The sequence below is a fragment of the Vitis riparia genome, chromosome 1 (assembly GCF_004353265.1).
Source record: "Vitis riparia cultivar Riparia Gloire de Montpellier isolate 1030 chromosome 1, EGFV_Vit.rip_1.0, whole genome shotgun sequence".
Lineage (NCBI taxonomy): Eukaryota > Viridiplantae > Streptophyta > Magnoliopsida > Vitales > Vitaceae > Vitis > Vitis riparia.
The window spans coordinates 4,851,855-4,877,868 of NC_048431.1; the positions used below are offsets into that span (position 1 = coordinate 4,851,855).

General features: G+C 35.3%; 1 protein-coding gene across 1 annotated transcript; it reads left to right on the plus strand.

The window, feature by feature from the left end:
• Nucleotides 1-4,183: 4,183 nt before the first annotated feature.
• LOC117914819 (MLP-like protein 34) lies at nt 4,184-18,899 on the plus strand. Its single transcript, XM_034830308.1, has 3 exons — nt 4,184-4,421; nt 15,058-15,209; nt 18,756-18,899. The coding sequence occupies exons 1-3, from the start codon at nt 4,235-4,237 to the stop codon at nt 18,897-18,899; spliced, it is 483 nt and encodes a 160-aa protein (XP_034686199.1). The 5' UTR covers nt 4,184-4,234.
• The last annotated feature ends 7,115 nt before the right edge of the window (nt 18,900-26,014 follow it).

Sequence of the window (26,014 nt, forward strand, 5' to 3'; positions counted from 1 at the left end):
ATCCATGCTCAGAAAAGATCCACAAAAGTTGATTTACGTGGGGCAGCTAGTGTGGTCATGGCTCTTAATAGTCAACTACAGAGATCTACATTTGGTGAAGCAGTATTTCACAAAATTCATTCTAATATGCAACTTGCACATGCCATATATCACATATTGAATTTTATCGGTCCCCAAACTATCAACTATTTATATCATGTATACCTCTATATATATATATATATATATGGTGATCCGACGTCCTTTTTGGTCTGACCTAAAATCTCTTTGCTACCACCATAGATTCCGTTTGAGGTGTGGGAGCTTCAGCCCTGTGGTATGGACATGCTTTGTTTATTATATATTTAATATTTTTTCCTTTTATTTATGAAAAAAATAATGTTTTTCACTTCTCAATCTTATAAGATACAATGAAAATGTTGTGTCTATATAGAAGGTGTTTATGACGTCTCACATTGAATTGAAAAAAAAAAAAAAAACATTATATAAATATGAACTTCTCTTAATCTTATAACACATTTTAAAGTCATAAAGTTCTCTTTGAACTAAAACAAATATTGGTCTTTGTTACATTTAAATTTAATTATAAAGTGATAAAATTTATTCCAGGAAGGAAATCTTCCAAAAGGATAATTTTTCTCTAACATAAAGTCATGATGCAAATCCGGTGTGAACACAATGACTAAAGATGTGGTGTTTGTTTTTTTGGCTGAATAGAAAAAGTCAAAATACTTAGCTTTTTCTATTTAGATAAAAGTAACATATTGACATCATTCAATATAATTAAACTGAACTTATTGATAACAAGTGCATTTTAATTATGTTGAATGATATCAACATGTTACTTTTAACTGAATAGAAAAAGTCAAATATTTTTATTTTTTTTATTCAGTCAAAAAACAAACACCACCTAAAATACTTGAACCTCATGCTTTATGTCCCTTGTTTAACTCAAGGGTTTCACATAAAAATTTTTTTCTAAAAAAATTATATCTAAATTATTTTTAATATGAGTAAAAATGAAAATATAAAATTTGGATGTTTATGTGATGGGGACTTTTTTTCTTTTAAGAAAAGATGGTAACCTTTATTGCAAAGGCAATAATGATCGACAAGAAATATAACATTTAGGGCCTGTTTGTTTAGTGTTTTCAAGAACTGTTTTCTGTTCTTGAAAACAAAAAACATCAAAAACTCGTTTGGTTGAGAGAGTCATTTTTGTTTTTGTTGTTCCCCGTGTTCTCAAAATGGCACTATTTAGAGAACAACAAAATGTTGTTTTCCCCGTTTTTTTACTGTTTACAGAACAAATTAAACAACAAAAAAATCATTTGTTCTCCGTGTTTTTTTTTCCTTCCCGTTCTCATCTCATCTCCAGCATAGTCCCGTCACCTCTTCTTGATTTTTCCCGTTTCTCATTTTTGATTCAGGGTTCGTGAAATTTAAATCCAATAGCACAATAGCAAGGAGACCCCTAAAACGGATCCAGAAAACACAGTGAGCAAAAGAAAAGCAATTTTTTTTTTCTTGGGGGTTTTGCATGGATTTTCTCGGAAATCAAACGAGGATGAATTTTCCCGGAAATTGAATGGGGCATGGATTTTCTTGGGAATCAAACGGAGGTTGAAAAAAAAAATAATAACATGATTAGATTAGTACCTGCGAGGATTGAGAGTGGCAGAGTGAGAGAAGGGGATTTTCCCGGCTGGAGGGCAACTTCAGAAAAGGGCTTCTTGATTAGATTAGTACCTGCGAGGATTGAGAGTGGCAGAGTGAAGAAGGGGATTTTCCCGGCTGGAGGGCAACTTCAGAAAAGGGCTTCTTGATGCCCGAGTGAGAGAAAGAGATAAAAAAAAATTAAGAACAAATTTATCTCAACTTAATAAAATATGCTATAATTTTTAATAAAGTTAAAGATTAAATAAAAAATATTAATAAAAATAATTTTATTATGTTTGATTTATTTTAAAAAAATATAAAAATATATTTTTATTTTAAAATTAATAAAATAAATAATTTTTTTAATTTAAATGAACTATATATCTAAAAATTATTTATAAATTTATAATATAAAATTACTTGAAGAAAATATTTTATTAATTGAAAAAAAAAAAACATCTTTCAAACGTGTTTTTTGTTTTATTTGTTCTAATTTTTTTTTTATTAACTCAACCAAACATGTTTTTTTTTGTTTTTGAGAACAAAAACTGTTTTTTAAAATTCAGTTTCCAAACAGAATTTTTTTTGGAAAAACACCAAAAACTGTTCTTAAAAACTATTCTCAAAAACTGTTTTCCAAAACAGTTTTCAAAAACAGCAACCAAATAGGCCCTTAGTTTCCTTTCAAAATTTATGTTCAAATTAGTCATTTTATTGTGATATAAGAGTCATGTTAGAATTTTTGTTTTCTCAAAATTTAAGTTACAACCTCAATTATCAATTGAGGCTTCAATTATTTTATTTTTTTCACTTTAAAATTTAATTAAAAATGTTAAATTATAAATTATTATTGAATTTAAAAATATATACTTTAATAATAAAAAATATATATATTTAAACTTAAAGATATAATATTACTTTAATAAAGATAAATTAATAAATATAATAATAAATGAATATTTTATTTATTAATAAATTAATAATCTTAGAATAATAAAGTTATGCAATATATAAATAAGATATAAAATTATATAATTTATTAATTTAAGATATTTAACTTATAGTTACAGATTTGCATTATCTTACTCTATATAATTTTATATAGTTTCTTTTTTTAATACTTCTGTAACATTTCTTTAGAAAAAATATTGTATTAATAAATTCAGTCATTTTCATCAATTTCAATCTTATAATTAAATGATACTTTTGTTATGTATATCACCATACGTGTCACACTTCATTCAAGATCAGGTTGATCAGCCATGTATATCTGCTCCAATAATAAAGTATTAAGTTTTTATTTTATTTTATTAAAATAATAAATAAATAATATAGTTTTTTTTATTAGAAGTAGTTAGGTATCATTGAATGATTTGTTGTCCTGCCATGTCCCCAATTAATAATTTTATACTTTTCATTTTTTTCAAAGGATTTAAAATATAAAATATTAAAGATAAAATATCTGAAGGTACCGCTTCCATACCCAATCAAAATTTAAATCTAAATTATTGACATGTGAGTGAAATTTGGACTATTAAATAAAAAGTAGAAAAAAAAAAAAATAATTAAAAATGTTCCTGCAAGGAGGGGCTAGGAATATGTACACAAGATTAGCTAGAAATATGTAAACAAAATTCAAATAAAAAACGAAATGATAACTTCTCAATGACATTCAATGAATCAGTTCTAAAATCCAAAACAAAAACTATAATGAAAGAAAAATTTGAGAAAATATAGCATGGTCTTCTCTTTAATGATTGATGAATATTTATATATAAATAAAGTTTATTTTCCATTATAATTTAGATTATTCGGTCTGTCTTCTACTCAAATTCAAACTTCACATTCTGTTATAATTTAATCTAATAATAATTGTTTTCACAAGACAAGCTGAAGTTATCCATTAAAATACAACTTTTAATTAATAGTTTAAAAAATGTGATAAATTTGAAAATAATTTTAAAATTTAATAAGTATATATATTTTTAAAATAGTATGTTTTTTAAAATCACCAAATCCATGCTCAGAAAAGATCCACAAAAGTTTATCAACAAAAGATACAGATGATAATTCATTATTTTCTTCTTTATTAAAGCTTGACAACCCAATCTGAATTCATTAACGTGAAAAGCAATGTCGTATGCTCATTTTCAATGAACCTTGTCAACATGCACGTCAAAAACAATGATTTATTAACTACGTACATGTAGAATTCCATGGGAAAAAAAATACAATTAAGGCGTTGGGAGATGAATAAAAGCTTAACTTAAAATTCAAAATTCTCAAAACCATGTTTTTTCACACCAGAATGTTTCATCCAGCCAACCTAAGACCGATTGAATCCTCCCTCTAAAGCACATTGCCCAAGATTACAGGCAACGTACGTAGTAATTACCTAAGCAAGTACTTCGGAATCATTGCAATTTTTACCAAAGTGGGTATCGGGAAGGAGCTTTGCCTAATTCATTCTTTTATATATAAGGACAAGGTTATCTACTTCCTCTCGTCACAGTCTTCTGTTTGAATCATTTGTAGTTAGTTTTATCAATCCAGCTAGTGTTATTATCAGAAAAACATGGCTCTAATTGCTAAAGTGGAGACTGAAACAAAGATCAAAGCATCTGCTGATAAGTTCTTTAAACTCTTCAAGAGCCAAGCACACCACCTTCCTAATATCTGCTCCGATAAAATACGCAAAATCGAGGTACATGAAGGTGACTGGGAGACTCAGGGCTCCGTCAAGCATTGGAGTTACACCATTGGTATGACATGCAACTCAAACTAAGAACCCCAAAACACTAGCGTTATATTCTGTTAATTAAAATAATTTTTGATGTTTTTGTTTCATTTCATTGTTGTTTTCTTCACCTTTCAATTATTCTTTTAGAATAATAAACGCATGCGTCTTTGTACATTTTTTTTTCTTGCAAAGAAGTGATCAGTGTTAGGAAATGTCCCAAATTCCTAATTAGTATAGATTCATTTTTGTAAAGAATATTATATAGAATATTTCTAGGTTGATATATTATTGTAATATTAGACTTCCTTATAGAATAAGGAAGGTTATTGGAAATATCTCTATAAATATTCTAGGTCATGAGGGGAAAAAGTTATGAGATGGAGATGGGCATGTAGAGACTATACAAGGTGGATAGAGATGTGAGGAATAACGGGAGGTACCCGGTGGAGCAAGATGGCTCGTAGTAAGGTATAGATACAAGGAGTGGGGAAACATGGGATGTTTCGGGAACCCAATAGTTGTATCTGGTTCTATCCTCTGTAATATTCTCTATTGTATAGTGGAATCATTATCTCTCATCCGTGGACGTAAGCATGGTTGGCCGAACCACGTTAAAACCTCGTGTACCGTATGTGTGATTGTTTTATCTTTGTGTTCTTGAACTAACATTGTTGGCATCAAAGCTTTCGCTGACACTACAACTGGTATCAGAGCTTGGGTTGAAGATTTCTGGAAGAGCAAAAGATCACAAAGCACACAAGATGAAAACAAAAGGAATTTTCACTGAAGGTGGAGTCGATTGCTTTTTCGTGGTGATATGATACAAAAAGGTTTGGGTCATGGAGAGATTAAAAATTAACTTCATGAAATTTGGTCCAAGGTGGAGATTGTTAGGAAGTGTCCCAAATTCCTAATTAGTATAGATTCCTTTTTGTAAAGAATATTATATAGAATATTTCTAGGTTGATATATTATTGTAATATTAGACTTCCTTATAGAATAAGGAAGGTTATTGGAAATATCTCTATAAATATTCTAGGTCATGAGGGGAAAAAGTTATGAGATGGAGATGGGCATGTAGAGACTATACAAGGTGGATAGAGATGTGAGGAAGAACGGGAGGTACCCGGTGGAGCAAGATGGTAGTAAACGTTACAAGGCCAAATTAGTTGTTAAAGGGTTCCAGCAGAAGGAGGGCATTGACTACACAGAGATATTTTCTCCAGTTGTGAAAATGTCAACAATCAGACTTATACTAGGAATGGTGGCTGCAGAAAACTTACATCTTGAGCAGTTAGATGTGAAGACAGCATTCCTTCATGGTGACTTGGAGGAAGACCTTTACATGATTCAGCCAAAAGGGTTCATTGTTCAGGGACAAGAGAATCTAGTCTGCAAACTGAGAAAAAGCTTGTATGGCCTTAAACAAGCTCCTAGACAGTGGTACAAGAAGTTTGACAGTTTTATGCATAGAATTGGGTTCAAGAGATGTGAAGCTGATCACTGTTGCTATGTTAAGTCTTTTGACAATTCTTACATCATATTACTGTTGTATGTGGATGATATGCTTATTGCAGGGTCTGACATTGAGAAGATTAATAATCTGAAGAAGCAATTGTCCAAACAATTTGCAATGAAGGATTTGGGAGCTGCAAAGCAAATCCTTGGTATGAGAATCATTAGAGATAAGGCTAATGGTACATTGAAGCTTTCACAATCAGAGTATGTGAAGAAAGTTCTCAGCAGGTTCAACATGAATGAAGCTAAACCAGTGAGCACACCCTTGGGGAGCCATTTCAAACTAAGCAAAGAACAGTCACCGAAGACAGAAGAAGAAAGGGACCATATGAGCAAGGTGCCCTATGCCTCAGCTATTGGCAGCTTGATGTATGCTATGGTGTGTACAAGGCCAGACATTGCACATGCAGTGGGAGTTGTGAGCAGATTCATGAGTAGGCCTGGAAAGCAGCATTGGGAGGCAGTCAAGTGGATTCTAAGATATCTGAAGGGTTCATTAGATACATGTCTTTGCTTCACAGGTGCAAGTTTGAAATTGCAGGGTTATGTAGATGCTGATTTTGCTGGTGATATTGATAGTAGAAAGAGTACTACTGGGTTTGTTTTTACTCTAGGTGGTACAGCTATATCATGGGTTTCAAATCTACAGAAGATTGTTACTTTGTCTACTACAGAAGCTGAGTATGTTGCAGCAACTGAAGTTGGAAAGGAGATGATTTGGCTACATGGTTTCTTAGATGAATTGGGTAAGAAGCAGGAGATGGGCATTCTACACAGTGACAGTCAGAGTGCAATTTTTCTTGCCAAAAATTCGGCTTTTCATTCAAAGTCGAAACATATACAAACAAAATACCACTTTATCCGTTATCTTGTTGAGGATAAACTGGTAATACTTGAGAAGATTTGTGGATCTAAGAACCCTGCAGACATGTTGACTAAGGGTGTCACTATTGAGAAGTTGAAGCTGTGCGCAGCTTCAATTGGTCTTCTAGCTTGAGGACAGGAGGATGAGTTGTAGGGATGAGGGATTGTTTCTTGGAGGATAGCGGTTTGATGTTGGTGATTGGACTAGTCTCCAAGTGGGAGATTTGTTGGGCTTTGTGGAGCCTAGTTTTGTTTGATCCAATTTGACGACCCGACCCGAATAATATTGCATGGCTTTTTTAATGGGAGATTTATTGAGGCCTGTTGGGCCGTTTAGCCCATTGTGGAACCACCCTTTATGATTAGGGTTTTTTTAGTGTGGTGGGGTTGTCGTGTTATATATATAGAGAGAATATTGTAGCCGCCATGTTGTACTCTGAATTCTTCCTTGATAATAGTGATATCCCTGCAACTCCGTGGACGTAGGCAAATTGCCGAACCACGTAAATACTGTCTTGTGCGTGTGATTATCTTTTCTTTGGCGTGTGTTTTCTTTAATTTTGTTTCTCACGGGTTGGGAATTCGGTTTAATTCCCTACAACTGGTATCAGAGCCTAGGGTTAGGTTTGAGTGGGAGCAATGGCAGAGGAAGCAGGAAAGGCGTCTGGAATAGAAAAGTTTGATGGCACAGACTTTGCGTATTGGAGGATGCAGATTGAAGATTATCTCTATGGGAGGAAATTGCATCTGCCTCTTTTGGGGACAAAACCTGAGAGTATGAAGGCTGAGGAATGGGCGCTTCTTGACAGACAGGTTCTAGGAGTTATTAGGTTAACTCTGTCTAGGTCTGTTGCACATAATGTTGTAAAGGAGAAGACCACAGCAGATTTGATGAAGGCTTTGTCCGGTATGTATGAAAAGCCGTCCGCAAACAATAAGGTGCATCTGATGAAGAAGTTGTTCAATTTGAAGATGACAGAGAATGCATCAGTAGCACAACATCTGAATGAATTTAATACAATCACAAATCAATTGTCGTCTGTAGAAATTGATTTTGATGATGAGATTCGTGCTCTGATCGTCTTGGCTTCTTTGCCAAACAGTTGGGAGGCAATGAGGATGGCAGTAAGCAATTCTACAGGAAAGGAAAAGCTCAAGTACAATGATATACGAGATTTAATTCTGGCTGAGGAGATTCGCCGAAGAGATGCAGGTGAAACCTCAGGATCTGGTTCTGCCCTAAACCTTGAGACAAGAGGCAAAGGTAATGACAGATATTCAAATCGGGGTAGATCAAATTCCAGAAATTCTAATCGGAACAGAAGCAAATCTAGATCAGACCAACAAGTACAATGCTGGAATTGTGGAAAAACAGGTCACTTTAAAAGGCAATGCAAAAGCCCTAAGAAGAAGAATGAAGATGATTATGCTAATGTTGTAACAGAAGAGGTACATGATGCATTACTTCTTGCAATGGACAGTCCACTTAATGATTGGGTTTTGGATTCAGGAGCTTCGTTTCATACCACTTCACACCGAGAAATCATACAGAATTATATTGCAGGTGATTTTGGTAAGGTGTATTTGGCTGATGGTTCAGCCTTGGATGTTGTGGGTCTGGGAGACGTCCGGATATCGTTGCCCAATGGGTCTGTTTGGTTACTGGAGAAGGTTCGACATATTCCTGACCTGAGGAGGAATCTAATTTCTGTTGGACAACTTGATGATGAAGGACATGCAATACTATTTGTTGGTGGTACTTGGAAGGTTACAAAGGGAGCTAGGGTATTGGCTCGTGGAAAGAAGACTGGTACTTTGTATATGACCTCATGTCCAAGAGACACAATTGCAGTTGCTGATGCAAGTACTGATACAAGCCTATGGCATCGTAGACTTGGTCACATGAGTGAGAAAGGGATGAAGATGCTGTTGTCAAAAGGAAAACTACCAGAATTGAAATCCATTGATTTTGACATGTGTGAAAGTTGCATCTTAGGAAAACAAAAAAAGGTAAGCTTCTTGAAAACTGGCAGGACACCGAAGGCTGAAAAATTGGAACTAGTACACACTAATTTGTGGGGGCCTTCTCCGGTTGCATCCCTAGGAGGTTCAAGGTACTACATCACTTTTATTGATGACTCAAGTAGAAAGGTATGAGTTTATTTTTTGAAAAATAAATCTAATGTATTTGAAACTTTTAAGAAGTGGACCATGAAGAATTTCTGAATTCCTTTATTGATACTTTAGGTACACACCATACACATATATATACACAAATGACTGAATAAGGAAAAATCAATCTAGCTTGATTCTCTCCTAAAATTAGGAAACTGAATCATCCTAAATGATCTCTCCTTTTTTATTCCTAAAATACTTTCCTAAATTAAAAAACCCTAACTTTGAATGCCAAATTTCAACACTCCCCCTCAAGCTGGAGAATATATATCATATAATCCCAGCTTGCAAGTTAAGTCTTCAAAGTTAGGCCTAGGTAAAGCTTTGGTGAGGATGTCTGCAGTTTGGTGCTTGGTAGGAACATAGTTCAATCTAACCGTCTCACTAGTCACCTTCTCTGTGATAAAGTGTCTGTCAATCTCAACGTGCTTGGTCCTGTCATGATGCACGGGGTTCTTTGCTATGCTTATAGTTGCCTGATTATCACACATCATCAGAATTGGAGATGAACTCGTTTGCCCCAGTTCACTAAGAACCCTTTTTATCCAAATCCCTTCACAGATTCCCTGTGCAAGAGCTCTGTACTCAGCTTCTGCACTACTTCTGGCTACAACTGATTGCTTCTTACTCCTCCAGGTAACAAGATTTCCCCAGACAAAAGAACAATATCCAGAAGTGGACCGCCTGTCAATGATGTTTCCTGCCCAATCCGCATCTGAGTATACTTCAGTGTCACGGTTCTCTGTCTTTCTGAAGAATAGACCTTTCCCTGGTGTCATTTTTAAATATCTAAGAATCCTGTAGACTGCTTCCATGTGTTCCTCAGTGGGGCTGTGCATGAATTGACTTACAGCACTCACTGCAAAGCCAATATCTGGCCGAGTGTGTGAAAGATAAATCAAGCGCCCGACGAGTCGTTGATATCTCCCACTGTCTACCGGTGTACTTTCTTTCTCGATACCAAGTTTCTTCTGACTATCCATAGGAGTATCAATTGGTTTGCATCCAAGCATACCGGTCTCCTTAAGAAGATCGAGTATGTATTTTCTTTGAGAGACTACAATTCCCTTCCTTGATCTAGCCACTTCCATACCAAGGAAATATTTCAAATTTCCAAGGTCTTTAACTTCAAACTCCTTTGACAAATACTTCTTCAAATTCTGTAATTCCTCCATATCATTCCTAGATAGAATAATATCATCAACATAGACTATCAATATGGTCATTTTCCCGGCATGAGACTTCTTGACAAATAGAGTATGATCAGCCTGACCTTGTTTGTAGCCCAACTTCAGGACTGCTTTTGTGAATCTATCAAACCAGGCTCGAGGAGATTGTTTAAGGCCGTACAAGGATTTTTGGAGTTTGCAAACCTGATTCTTTGCCATACTTCCTTCGAAACCAGGTGGTATTTCCATGTAGACTTCCTCTTCTAGGTCACCATTTAGAAACACATTTTTTATGTCCAGTTGTTGCAAGCACCAATCTTGATTGACAGCCAATGAGAGAAGAATCCTGATAGTGTTCAGTTTTGCAACAGGAGCAAAAGTCTCCTGATAGTCTATCCCATAGGATTGTGTAAACCCTCTAGCTACCAAACGAGCCTTGAATCTCTCGACTGATCCATCTGCTTTGTATTTTATGGTGAAAATCCACTTGCACCCCACGGGCCTTTTCCCAACCGGCAAATCTGTGATAGTCCACGTCCCATTCTTCTCAAGTGCATCAATCTCATCTTGTACTGCCTTCTTCCATTCTGAAATTTTTAATGCCTCTTGTATTGTGTTGGGAACCTGAGTATCATCAAGAGAAGTAGCAAATGCTCTGTAAGATGGTGATAGCCCTTCATATGTAACATAATTCCCAATTGGGTGATCTGTACATCTCCTAACACCCTTCCTCAATGCAATCGGCAGAGTAGAATCATCAATGCTGGGAATTAACACCTCTCCAGCCCTATCCTCACCTATGTTCTCTTCAGGAAGACTTGAATTGGAGTCAATATATTGGCCACATGTTGACTGTGATCCGTGCTCTAATTCCTGTCTTTTCCTCCTCCTGATGTAAACTTGTAAGTTCTCATTAGCAAGTTGTGGGGCTATAGGTTAAATAGGCATGGGAGACTGGATGGTCACAGGAGATGGCTGGACTGATGACGGTATGGGTGTGGACAACTCAGTGGGCGCGAATTGGAAAGGATTTGGTGACTCTGAGTGAAAAGAAGGTACACCCTCAAGAAGAGACTCCCAGACTTGATGTTCATTCATGCTCTCCCCCTGAACATGAGATTTGGGATAGAAGAAGATATGTTCAAAGAAAGAGACGTCCATGGTGGTGTAAAATCTTTTGTTGGTTGGAGAATAGCATTTGTACCCTTTTTGGGTTGGAGAATACCCTAGGAAAATGCACTTATTCGCTCGAGGAGCAAATTTGCTACGATTTTGAGGATACACATGAACGAATGCCGTGCAACCAAATACTTTGAGTGGTAAATCAAAAGAGGCTGCACGGGTGTGAGGAAATTGTTTTAAGAAAAGTTGACGTGGGGATTGAAAGGTAAGCACTCTGGATGGCATACAGTTAATCAAATAAGTAGCTGTGAGAATAGCTTCCCCCCAGAAATAGTTTGGAACATTAGAGGAAAACATAAGGCACCGGGCAACCTCCAAGAGATGTCTATTTTTGCGTTCAGCCACCCCATTTTGTTGTGGGGTGTCAACGTAAGAACTTATGTGGATAATGCCGTGATTTTGAAGATAAGTACTGAGACTACTAGTAAAGTATTCCTTTGCATTATCTGACTTGAGGACTTGAATTTTGGAATTGAATTGATTTTGAACCATAAGATGGAATGTTTGAAAAATGTGCCCGACCTCTGACTTTTCTTTCATAAGGAAAACCCATGTTACCCGTGTATGATCATCAACGAATGTCACAAACCATCGAGTGCCAGAAATATTTTTTATCCGGGAGGGACCCCACACATCACTATGTACTAGAGAGAAAACAGTCGAAGGTTTGTATGGGATTTGAGGATAGACTGTTCGAGTATGCTTTGCAAACTGACAAATTTCACAATGATAAGATGCTGGATTTTTATTGATAAATAATTTGGGAAACAATTTTGCAAGGTAAACAAAGCTAGGATGACCAAGGCGATAGTGTAACATTATAATCTCACTATCTTTATTGACCTTAGAATTTGACACAGAATTGAAAGACTCTAACATACTCTGAGACTGTACGCAACTTGCTTGAGAGACTTGGTTTGAGAATTGGCCACATGAGAGGAGGTAGAGCCCGGAACACAGTTCAGCATTGCCAATCATCTTCCTCGATTTCAAGTCCTGAAAAACACACAAGTTTGGATAAAATTTAGTAACACATTGGAGATCACGGGCCAATTTGCTAATGGACAAAAGATTACAATCCAAGTTTGGAACATGGAGAACAGAGTCAAGATATAAGTCTTTAGTAAGTTTTATAGAACCTGTCCCGGCAATTTTTGACTTTGAACCATCAGCAATATGGACGGATGAATGACCATTACTTGGCTTGTAATTTTGAAGAATGGTAGCATCTCCTGTCATGTGATCAGAAGCACCTGTGTCCACTATCCACGACTTCATTCCTCCTCGATTAGCAGTGAAGGCTACACCGGTAGTACTGCCACTGCCAACTTGGCTTAATAGTTTCTGTAGCATCTCCATCTGCTCTTTGTTGAATGGACTCGACTCGGGAACAGATGTGCTCTCAGAGTTGGCAGCCACGTGTGCTCTGCCATCTCTGTCAGACCGTGGCTTTGGTTTCCAATCAGCCGGTTTGCCATGAAGCTTCCAGCAAGTCTCCTTATAATGGGCTGGTTTCTTACAATAATCACACCAAGGCCTATCCCGTTTCTGACGATCTCCACCACTACTATTAAATGACCGAGCCGCAAGGGCAGAGGCATCCAATGTTGGGGCAGGTTGCTCTTTGGATCCCATCATCACTTTCTTTCTACTTTCTTCACGCATAACCTCTGAAAAAGCCTCCCTGAGACTTGGCAGGGGTTTAATGCCCATGATTCGGCCTCTAACATCATCCAATTCCCTGTTTAGTCCTAGGAAAAACTTGAACAGTCTCTTTTGTTCCACAATTTTCCTGTATGTTGCTGCATCATCAGGACATTTCCATGAGTGAGTCTCGAATAAGTCAAGGTGCTGCCAATACCTTGTGAGTGTGTTGTAATACTGAGTAACTGTCTGCTCTCCTTGGCGGAAGTCATGTAGGGCCGATTCAACCTGAAAAAGTTCTGAAATATTTTCAGAACTTGAGTAAGTTTCTTTGGCTGCATCCCATATGTCCTTTGCAGTCCTAAACAGCAAGAAATTTTCACCTATGTCATTGTTCATGGAATTGATAAGCCATGACATGATCATGCTGTTTTCAATCTTCCACTTCCTGAAACCCGGTTCTGTAGTTTCTGGCATGACTGCTTCTCCAGTGAGGTACTCATCATTTCCTTTACCGCAAATGAACAGCAACACAGATTGTGACCACTGTAAGTAGTTATGACCATTTAATTTGTGTCCTGTGATGAGAATAGGAGAGGAATCATTGCCACCAAGGTTTGGAATTTCAGATCTGCCTCCTAATTCTGGTGACGTGACGCTGGATACTTGTGATGATGCCATTCCGTATTTCGTCATGGACCGGAAAGGTAGAAGAACACTTCCCAAGGCACGTGCAGGGATTGGAGTTGAGGAAAAATAGCCGGAGGACGTCGGAAAAGCTGATCAGAGGGCTCGCAGAGGCAAAAAGACCCCAAAAGAGGCACGTGCAGGGCTTGGATGGCAGAAACAGGTACGTAGGGTGGCTGGTCGGCGTCAGGCGAGCTTGGAGTAGGAAGCGCGTCGCCGGAAAGTGGCTCACGCGCCCTCACGCGCCGGCGCGTGAGGTGCAGTCGCCGGCCGGAAAAACGCGCGTGGGTGGCGCGTTGATGGTTTTCTGGCTCCGGTGTTTTGGGAAAAGTTGTAGATCTCCTCCAGACGCTCCTTGCGGTGTGAAAAAAACCGTCGCCGGAAAAGTCGCCGGCGGTGAATGTTTTTCTGACGACGATTCGACCGACCGGAAAGTGTTTTCTCCCTTGGCTCTGAGAACAGGGACTGATGACCGGAATGAGAGATGGTCGGATTGAGAGATGGCCAGAGAGATTTGGCCGGAATGAATGATGGCCTGAATAAGAGGTGGCCAGAAGGGATTAGGGTTAGCATCAAAGCTTTCACTGGCACTACAACTGGTATCAGAGCTTGGGTTGAAGATTTCTGGAAGAGCAAAAGATCACAAAGCACGCAAGATGAAAACAAAAGGAATTTTCACTGAAGGTGGAGTCGATTGCTCTTTCGTGATGATATGATACAAAAAGGTTTGGGTCATGGAGAGATTAAAAATTAACTTCATGAAATTTGGTCCAAGGTGGAGATTGTTAGGAAGTGTCCCAAATTCCTAATTAGTATAGATTCCTTTTTGTAAAGAATATTATATAGAATATTTCTAGGTTGATATATTATTGTAATATTAGACTTCCTTATAGAATAAGGAAGGTTATTGGAAATATCTCTATAAATATTCTAGGTCATGAGGGGAAAAAGTTATGAGATGGAGATGGGCATGTAGAGACTATACAAGGTGGATAGAGATGTGAGGAAGAACGGGAGGTACCCGGTGGAGCAAGATGGCTCGTAGTAAGGTATAGATACAAGGAGTGGGGAAACATGGGATGTTTCGGGAACCCAATAGTTGTATCTGGTTCTATCATTTGTAATATTCTCTATTGTATAGTGGAATCATTATCTCTCATCCGTGGACGTAAGCATGGTTGGCCGAACCACGTTAAAACCTCGTGTACCGTATGTGTGATTGTTTTATCTTTGTGTTCTTGAACTAACATTGTTGGCATCAAAGCTTTCGCTGGCACTACAATCAGGTCTGGGCCGCTAGTGACTATGATGGTTCTTAGTAATGTACATGACATCTAATAATAACTTCAACATATTTCAATTATGTTTAACCTCACATTTTGGTTTTAACTATGTGGGAATTCTCAGAGTATTAAAGAGACTGTGAATCAATAGATGAAGAAAACAGGTCCATCACGTTCAAGGTTTTGGATGGGGAGGTGCTGAAAGAATACAAGAGCTACAAGTTCACCGCACAAGCGATACCAAAGGGGGAGGGCTGTTTGGTGATATGGACCATCGAATATGAGAAGGCAAGTGAGGGTGGCCCAGATCCCCATAACTACCTAGAGTTTGCAGTTAATATTACCAAAGATATCGAAAGTCACCTTCTCAATGCATAACACCAAGGCCATATCTACCCTTTGCTAGTATCTCGCTCGTAAATAAAGTTTGGAACTTGGAAGTCCATCTACGTACGATCTCTATCTTTCAATAAACGCAAATTCCAGGTGTGGACTTGGTGATTAATGCCGAGAAGATAAACTAGGTTTGCCTTGGTTATTTGTGCAATAATATTAGTGCATGAGTGTGATTGATTGTATGCTATCTTGTCCGGGAGTTGCTTTGTGTCTTTTGTAATGGGATTACTACATGTAATGTGAAGACTATATGATGCATGGGGAAATAAATTAAGTGAAAACTTCCATGGGCTCCATCATGAGGAGCCTTTGAGTAAGTCCACAAGCCTACATTCTTGCATTCTAGTCACATGTGTCAAAATCAGTCTCTACAAATTAAAGTTTTATTCATTGAAAGGGCAAAATCCCACTTTACACATAATCTAAATAATTTAACTAAAATCTAATAAGTATATCTCTCTTTATATGTATGTACCATCCCAACTTTTAAATTTAGAGATATCTATGTAATTTAAAATTTTAAAAAGAAAATTTTAGGGATATTTACAAAGATAAATGAAATAATTTTGGTTTCGATAACCATTATCTTTCTCTCATTTTGGTTTCTCTGCGTTATAAAAAAAATGAAAAGATAAACTAGAGAGAAAAAAATTATACAATGGTTTGTAGAGAACTTTGATTCGAAAAGTTAGAAAATTCTAAAATTCACCCACTATTTTTTATATCATTTTGGTTTCTCCGCATTATCAAAAAATGAAGGACAAAAGTAAACTGGGGAAAAAACTATACAAAGTTCTCGGAGAACTTTGATTTGAAGAGTTAGAAAAGAAGAATTTTTTGCATTTGTTTTATTTTAAAATTCAAGGTAAGTTCTTCACATGTAATTTCTCTTTGGATTTCTATTATATATTAATTATGAGGATAGTAGAATAAGAATAATAATAAACAAAAACTAGTTATTAGTGACCTTGATCAATAGAGGAATTGTTAACCTTCATTATCTTTGTTAGGAGTAGTTAACGATGCGATGTAATGTTAGCCAATAACGATGTTATTAGCCTTGATATACATTGATTTAAAAATATCCTTTTAAAACTAGTTATTAGTGACCTTGGTCAATAGAGAGGATAAGTTGTCAACCTTTATTACCCTTGTTAGGAGTAGTACACGATGTAATGTAACCTTAGTCATTAAGGATGTTATTAGTCTTTGATATATCATTGATTGAAAATTGTCTTGTCCACCAATAAGAAGAAAGAAGGCTAGCCACCAAGTACTAGTCTTAATATTTTGGCACAATATTATTACTAGCGAGTCAAAGTGAAATATTTGTTGATAAAACTTTTTTAATATGAATTGAGTATGCAAAATGTATTATTTAATTCTATCTTTAAATTGAAAGTGCTTAATTTTTCAAAAACAATGAATTTGATTATTGAATCAAATGAGCTTACATGTTAATGGGCTTTTATAAGGATGTGGTATTTTCCAAAATTTTATTATATATAATAATTGATCTTCCTTACACTAACTTTTATCATTAAGCCATCGAGTTCACTTTTCTCTTTATTCTCCTTTTCAATTATATATGATATAAGGAGGGATGAGGTAAGAAAAGTATTTTTATTAGAAACAACTTTGGAATTGATTTATTTTTAGGATTATTTATCATATTGAATTCAATTATAATTTCTAAACTTCTTTTTTAAGAATTTGAGAAAATTAAATTAATTATTGAGATATTTTAATTAGTTTTAAATTTGTTACTTAAAGTCGTTCACATGTTGGATTCTAATATTTGATACGTGAAACTAGCATGAAGGGCTTGACCTCCGGGTTTGGGGCGTCGCAGCTGACTTTGTAGGTGCCTTTAGATTACAGAATTATTAATCAACCTACCAATCTTCAAAGCAATCTAGGATGCAATATGGTTTTGTGATTTAAGATCAAATGGACGCTTCATTTATTATGTCTTCAAAAAAACATTTTGGGCCTCAATTCGAGATTATCAGATATGGATTCTAACAGTTGCTTCTAATCATGTAGGAGAAATCAAATCAGTGTCACAGAAATCGCTACCATTGTGGTACCTAAAAAAAAAGAAGAGACTCCTTCCCTTAATACTGAAATTTATCTGAAGCTATGCAGTAAATAAATGCCCCATTTTGTGCGTCATAATGGGGGATCACATTCAGAATCTTCTGCACATGCAAATTAAAATCAAAATCAAGCCATTGGCCTATCACATTACCATTTTTGGCCCTTTTTTTTTTTTTTTTTTTTTTGGCGTGCAACCACATTATCCAACTTTTATTGAAAACGCCACATCATTAGAAAATTAAATTCCCATATATATAAAGCTTATGCCAGATTTTTTGTTTATTAGATCTTCGGCCACATAAAATTCAGTACCAATCACAAACATTCGTTGTCCAACCTTGATATTCACTAGGATAGAGATAGAGTGCCCATATATGGACAGTGCACCATACCTTCCGTAAGGTGATTGGAAGAGTGTGGGCTATGTCAAGCTCCGGAGTTATTGTATAGGTAACGCAACGCTAACCATTATTCCAATGCCACCCTCAATCAAACACAATCATACACCCAGCACATGGCCCTTCTTGTTTTTAATTATTATCACAGTGGAAGATAATAATAACAAATTAAAAGAAGGGTCCTCATATGAGGTTTTTGAAGTTCTCCACTCTTTGAGTGACTGCAAAGGATAACTGCAGCCTGGTGAAATGGACTTTGGAATATGAGAATTCAAATGAGAGTCTGCTGCCTCCAGATGCTTACCTCAGCCTTGTAATATGAGTAAAGATATCGAATGCTTACCTTCTCAAGGCATAAGTGGCATAACAACAAGGCCTATATCCTTGACTTGGTCTGAAGGCTTCCTAGCTTGGGTCCTCCTGGGAATGGGATTGCTATACGTATAACCTCCATATCATCAACATCTACCGGCTACTGCTGTACTCCATGTAACATCTTGCTGTGCTTAATTATATGAACTTCCTGAATTAATGTCGGAATGACAAACCAGGCTTTATTGAAAGTGGAAACCTTCTTAGAATCAAACGTTTGCTCAATCATGGAATAAATTTTGCAATAAAAATAAATAAAAGAGGAGAGTTGTGAAAAGAAGCGTTTTCCTGCAGCAAATTAACTTTTCATACATTATTTTAAAACAAATTAACAACTAGTAATCTCATATTTTACCTTTTGCGTTGCACACTCCTATGGTATCTTTTCCTAATTCCAATTATATATGTTTAATTAACCCCTCATTTTGGACTGAAGCTAGGAGGAACTTCCAAGACTGCCACGGAGACTCTGGAAATCAGCAGATGAAAAAAAACATATCCATCACTTCCAAGGTTTTGGATGCAGAGGTCATGAATCATTTCAAGAAGCTTCATGTCCTCCATGCAGGTAACAGCAAAGGATAAGGGCACCTTGGTGAAATGGACTCGGGAATATGAGAAAGTAAATGAGGACGTTCCAGATCCACATGCTTACCTGGAGTTTGCTGTGAATATCACTAAAGATATTGAGGGTCACTATCTCAGCGCATAACATCAAGATCATATCCTTCGGTAGTGTAATCCCAAAAACTTGTATATAAAAGACCAGAACGTGGAAGTGCATATATGCTTTGTATTCTTTAATAAGCACAAGCTTAGGGGAAGTTCAATACCCTCTGGGCCGAGTAAATACCGAGAAGAAATTCATAAGTTTCCCTGAATGATTTACTTCATAAATATTAGTGCTTGTAATTTGGTTCTGGGCTACTGAGAGTTGCCTCTTGCGATCGGTTGGTTTCTTTTATGAAGGCATTATTATGTATATAAAACCTGTATGTATGCGCAAAAGCAGTTTAATTATTTCACATACGTTATAAGCCATCATGAGGAGCCTTTGAATATATGCATCAGTCTAGATTCTTTCGGTTGCCACTAATCACTTACTCAAAATTGGCCATTCGCAAAATTCCCAATCATTCTTTATGATAAGAAAGAAAAGTTCACTCTTCTTTTTCTCGAGTTTTTTATTTGGAGAGAGAGTAATTTATCAGCGTCACATTTTGCGTCCTGTCTTGGCACATCACTTTCAGAATCTGATTTTCTCCGCCATCAAAGTAAAGTCATTGGGTATCACATTCTTGTTTTAGGTCTCCCTGAGTGGGTCTATATAAAAATTTGCCCGTCAAAGATTTTATTTGTTATGCTAGTCTTACTTTTTTTAACCTCCCTGAAATCAAATGTGAAAATGTCACATCATTAATAATGGAGAGACTTTTGTTGGTTGGACTTGGGCTTTTTTATGACTCACCAACTATCACAATTATAGGAGAAATTTGAACTGACCATAGTGATCTTGGTCTACCAAAGAAGGAGATCAATCAATGTATAACATGATTTCAATTGCTTTACATTCTACTTGCTTCCCATGTGTTTATATTTTGAATATATTTTTTTTATCTTCATTTCATCTTTTTATATTTTGATTTAATTTATTTACTATGGATCAAAATAAAATTACAAGTTTTGAAGTGAATAATAAAAAGTGTTATCAGTAACGACATATGGTTTTAGGTTAGAATTCTGCGATAATATCTTGAATTTATCGGGTATTGATTATTGTAGACGATCATCGATCCGAGGTTTGGGTTCTTATTGAAAATCTTAAGGGATTACTTATGAAAGGTTCTTCAATTATAATAAAAAATAAAAAAAAATAAATTGCAAGGTTAATATATATATATATATATATATACCTAAAAATTTCTTATTATTTCTATAAGGTTACCATGCTCTCGTATCCCACCCTTCCCTTCGGTCTATATAGGGCTAAGGGTAGTCAAGTGTTTTCTTCAAGCCTTCATATTCTTGGCAGTTAGTGCTTGGTTTTCAAACAAAACAAAAATAATGGCTCAACTTGCGAAGATGGTGGTCCAAGTGGAGATCAAGTCCCATGCAAGTAAGTTCCACGGTATCAATGGTGGGCTACGGGGATTGGATCAAATAAAATTTGGAAACCCCAAACTCCAACACATTTTATGTCTTTTCTTATCCATTTAGATTTGTGATAATCTCCTCTACTAGCAAAATAAAGTTATAACCGAGGATTTTCTTTGTTTAGGCTGTCATACTTTCACTTCTTTGCTAATAGCCTAATATCAAATGAGAAAATGGAGAACAAATTCTCAAGGATTTAGTTGTCTGCCACTAGACATAAAAATGAAAGGGTAATGAAATATCGTAACAGCCTTTATCGTATTGAAGAACGTGGACTGATTGCTAGGGTACCCAACACCCACCATAATTCCCACACCAACTCCCAACCAACCCCATCACGTAGGGCCTCACATGGCCTCATTATCATTTCTGTTGAAAGATAATACTAAACTATATACGAGATGGCCATTCTACCAGCCAACCTGTAATGATTTTGATAAAATTATACTAAAAATAGAAGGAGAAATTAAGTTATCATTTGATAACGGTTTTTAAAAATTATTTTTAACATTTTATAGAATAAAATTTTATTTGAAAATATGAAATATTTTAATCTATTTTTAATATTTTAAATATGTTTTAAAAATGATTTTTATATGTAAAGTTTTATTTTTAATTATTAAACATATTCATATAATTATTTTTTAAAACAATTCTAAAAACATAAGCGAAAACAACTAAGAAATACTCTTTGAGATAAAATCAAAAAATAATTTTTAATTGTCAAATGTATTCTTTGTTTTCTAATTTATGTTTTTATAAGTTGTTTTTTGTTTTCTAATCTTAAGATTAAAATACGATATGTTAATTTTCACATAACATCTCTTAATTTTTTTTTTTTTTGTTATTTTTACTTTTTTTTTAAGGTTGTTTTAAGAAATAATTATATAAACATGTAAAATAATTAAAAAATATTAAACATAAAAATTATTTTAAAATATTAAAAACAAGTTTAAAATATTTAAGTTTTCAAATAAATTTTTATTTTACAAGAATCAAAAAATAATTTTCAAAAACTATTGTAAAAAATTATTTTTTAAAAAAACAATTACCTAACATACCATTTGTTTACTATTCTCAAAAAATGTTTTTCTAATTACCAAATGTGGTGTCTATTTAAATTTAAGATTTTAAATTTTAAATTTAATTATTTCCAAGTTATGATCTCTTGACATGATTTCAACCCATTATTTATTTATTTGTTTGTTTTTCACATAAATAAACTAAAATTCAATTGTATAACCCAGGATGAATCACGTGGGCTCTTAGTGAGGCTGGCTACAACTAAATCAACATTCTTTTGATAATTGATTGCCTATGAAAGAAATCATCATGCATGTCTACACACAATAGAAAAAATTAATAAGAAAATAAAAAGATTACAAAGAAAAGCATCTTAGTAAAAGTTTTTTTCTTTTTAACTTCTTGGTGGTGACACTCCATAAAATGTGATCAAGTAGGATTTGCATCGTGCAACCTCATGCAAATAATAAAAGGCATAAAATAGATGGTGTAGGGTTTTTATCTTTAGGGTTACGACAGAAACAAGGATAAAGTTTATAATAGTGGGAAAAAAATAAAAAATAAATAAATAAAGTGGAGAAGAAAATGGAGAGAAACCTAACAGTCTCACTAAAGTTTTCTCAAGTAGCATTACATCATTTCTTCAACAAAAAAAAAAATTGAAAAAAGGGTTAAAGAGTGGATAAGTTAATCAAACTATTTTTCAAGTAGCTCTTTATGAATGACTAAGTTTGGTAAGGTCATACCATTGGCAATAATAGTGGTAAGGTGGTCAAGGTTTGGTGCTAACAATATGGTTAAGTGGATCACAGATGAGATATTAAAATTTTAGTTTCCATATGATTAACATCCCACACAATCAAGCTTAGATGAAGTTCAAGCGTCCAAGAAAAAATTATGGCACAAAGGAACTAGAATTTAGAATCATGATTGTGACATCTATAAGAACAATCAAAGGTGAATAGGAATTGTCAATTGTAATCCAACCTGAGTACTTAATTGTTCTTCAATTTGGCAAAGATGGTCATAACTTTGTAGTATAAGATGTTCAATTGTTGCCCCAACATGCAAAACCATCAATTGTTCTTTAGGGATCGTTAATTGTAATTATGATCATCATTTACTCAATTCAACTTCTTTTCTCCTCTCTTAAACACTTATAAAAGGGCAATTCATTGTTATACTCAAAATGAGTGATCCTCCTTTGAATGTGCAATTGTTAGCTTTTTTATTTAATCATTTTCCCATGTCCTCATTCAGTGCTAGATTTCAAGCATAGATCAATTTTGGTTTCTTCTTTCAACTCTTCTTTCTTTTTTTCTTTTACTACATATATAGATGTTTCTTAAAAAAAAAAATTACTTATCTAATGAGAACTTAACAAGAATTCAAATTAAAAGTAATGATTTGTACTTAATTACACATTCAAAATCATATTTTAAATTATTCTTTTATACCAAAATTGAGTACAAATCAATTGCAATAAGAAGTAACATAAATTTGGACTCTTATAAAAGGAAAATCCATCTACCAACATGAATGGGGAATCAACCAACACCAATGGTTATAAGCCAAGGAAGGATAGTATTATTGTGGGAATCAATAAAAGCAATTTCATCCAATATTAAGCAGATTCTCAATTGTTCATTGATAATCCTAAGATGTTTTCATATTCATTCCGTATTATCCCTAAGTTCTCACATTTAAATCTTTGTTCCTAAATAGTGAAGGAAACTAGTGTTGAGATATTAGGAATGCTTTCCTTATATCATTCTTTCCTTATATCATTTAGTGTTGAGATATTGAGAATGTTTAGATATTAGGAAAGTTGAGATATTATGAATATTGAGATATTAAGAATATTGAGATATTAGGATATTAGTTGTTATTTCCTTATATCATTCTTTCTTTGTATCATTCTTTCCCATTTTTAGAATGGTGATTACCCTCTATATATACTCTGTACATGAACGAATGAAAGTATGAATGAAAAAAACTACCATTTATCAATTTGAAGATGGTATCAGAGCCATGGAACTGAAATTCTGTATATTTTGTCGCTATGGTAGTCCGACAGCGATCAACAATCCTAAGACAAGCCTTAATATTGAGAAGTCAACCTTCAAATGCACTCACTGCAATAAGACTGGTCCCACCAGTCTGGATATCCCACAATTTCAAAGCAACGACTCTTGGTATGACTAGGAAAACAATAAGGAACCGAGGGTTTGAACCATGGACCTTTAGATCATGTTTAGGCTATCAACACTTTGTTATTAATGATAATAATCGTGATCAACGGAAGAAGAATTCCAAGAAAACCTCGATTGTAACTGTTGCCGAAATAAAAACAGAGGCTAATGTTGCTAAGAAAGCCTCTGCATTGGTAGCCGCTACTGATCATGGTGGTAAGTTTTTAAATACTTTTACACATGTTATTAACAGTGCATGGATAATTGATTTTGGTGCTACAGATCATATGACTTTTGATTCTAGACAGGTTTCACCCCTTAGACCTTCCTCACAAAAAATTGTTTCCACAACCAATGGTAACACAACCCTAGTCATTGAGGAAGGATCCTTAACTCTTACTGATACTTTGAATTTGGATTCTGTTTTAGTTGTTCCATATTTAGATTACAATCTTTTGTCAGTTTCTCAAATCACTGCAGCCTTATCTTGTATTGTCATTTTTTGGCCTAAATTTTGTGTGATTAAGGACATCCAAACAAGATAGACGATTGGTTGTGGTATTAAGCGGGGAAAACTCTATTACTTGGACTTGGAGTCAAAGGATTCAAATAAGTTGCAACAAGCCTTGATGGTAGATGGATCTGAGGGGGAGAAGAAAAAGTCTGAAATTTGGTTGTGGCATCGACGTCTGGGACATGCTTCCTTTGGTTATTTAAAAAAATTGTTTCCTAGTTTGTTTGCAAAGAATGATATTTCTGGTTTCCGTTGTGATATTTGTGAATTGGCTAAAAGCCATCGTGCTTCGTTTCCGTTAATTTTGAATAAAAGTCCGTTTCCTTTTATGGTTATACATTTTGATGTTTGGGGACCATCCAAAGTCCCAACTTTGAGTGGCTCACATTGGTTTGTTACTTTTATTGATGATTGTACCAGAATGACATGGTTATGCTTGATGAAGACCAAAGATGAAGTGAACTTGTTGTTTCAAAATTTTCATAAAATGATTGAAACTCAATACAATGCAAAGGTTCGGGTTCTACGTAGTGATAATGGTGGAGAATATCAAAGTTCTGATCTTCAAAAGTATTTGGAAGGACATGACATCATTCATCAGACTACTTGTTCCAATACACCCCAGCAAAATGGAGTCGCTGAACGAAAAAATCGACACTTGTTAGAGATTGTTCGTGCTTCCTTGATAGCAGCAAAAACACCGATATCTTATTGGGGAGAAGCAATCACATCTGCTGCATACTTGATCAATCGGGTACCTTCTAGCTCAATTAACTTTCAAACACCTCTCCAAGCTCTTACTAATGTCGTAGTTGCCCCAACCGTCCCAAATCTACCTCCTCATGTTTTTGGTTGCGTGGCATTTGTGCATCTACACAAGCACCAACGCACTAAGTTAACTTCTCATGCATTGCAATGTGTGTTTGTTGGATATGCATTGCACAAAAAGGGATATCGATGTTACCATCCTCCAACTCGACAAATGTATATTACAATGGGTGTGGTGTTTCATGAAGATTCGATGTATTTTTCATCTGAGTCTGAACTTCAGGGGGAGTACCATAAGGAAATTCAGACTCTCGATTATGATTATCATATCTCTAAGGAAGATGAATCTGGACAATCTGAACTAGTGAACCAGGAAGCGGATGAGTTGGATATGAGTGGTCAACAATTTGGGCCCGAAGATGTCTTCATTCAAATACCAAACCAATCGTCGTCTGTTGAGGGTGTTCTTAATTTGGAACCTGATCCATTCATGAAACGGTTACCACACCGTCATAATAGAGGTATTCCTAAACCCACATATGAACCTAAATTGTCTACCAAAGTCAAATATCCTATGAGCAACTATGTGTCTAACCATCGTTTGTCTGAATCAAATAAGTCATTTGTAAATCAATTAGCTACTATAACTATTCCTAACAGTGTGCAGGAAGCCTTAGCTGATCCAAGGTGGAAAGCAGCCATGAATGAAGAGATGAAATCATTGCAGAAGAATGAAACATGGGAACTCGTAGAATGTCCACCAGGAAAGAAGCCAGTTGGGTGTCGTTGGATCTATATTGTGAAGTACAAGGCAGATGGTAGTATTGAACGATTTAAAGCAAGACTGGTAGCAAAAGGGTACACTCAAACTTATGGAATTGACTACACAGAGACATTTGCACCTGTAGCTAAGATCAACACAGTTCTACTGTCTTTAGCTGCAAACCTAGATTGGTCATTACAACAATTCGATGTGAAAAATGTTTTTCTGCATGGCGAGTTATCTGAAGAGGTATATATGGATCTTCCACTAGAATGCATGGTGTCAGAAAAGCAATGTCAGAAGGTGTGCAAATTGAAGAAGTCATTGTATGGGTTGAAGCAATCCCCGAGAGCATGGTTTGGAAGGTTCACAAAGTCAATGAGAGCTTTTGGTTATCGTCAAAGTAATTCAGA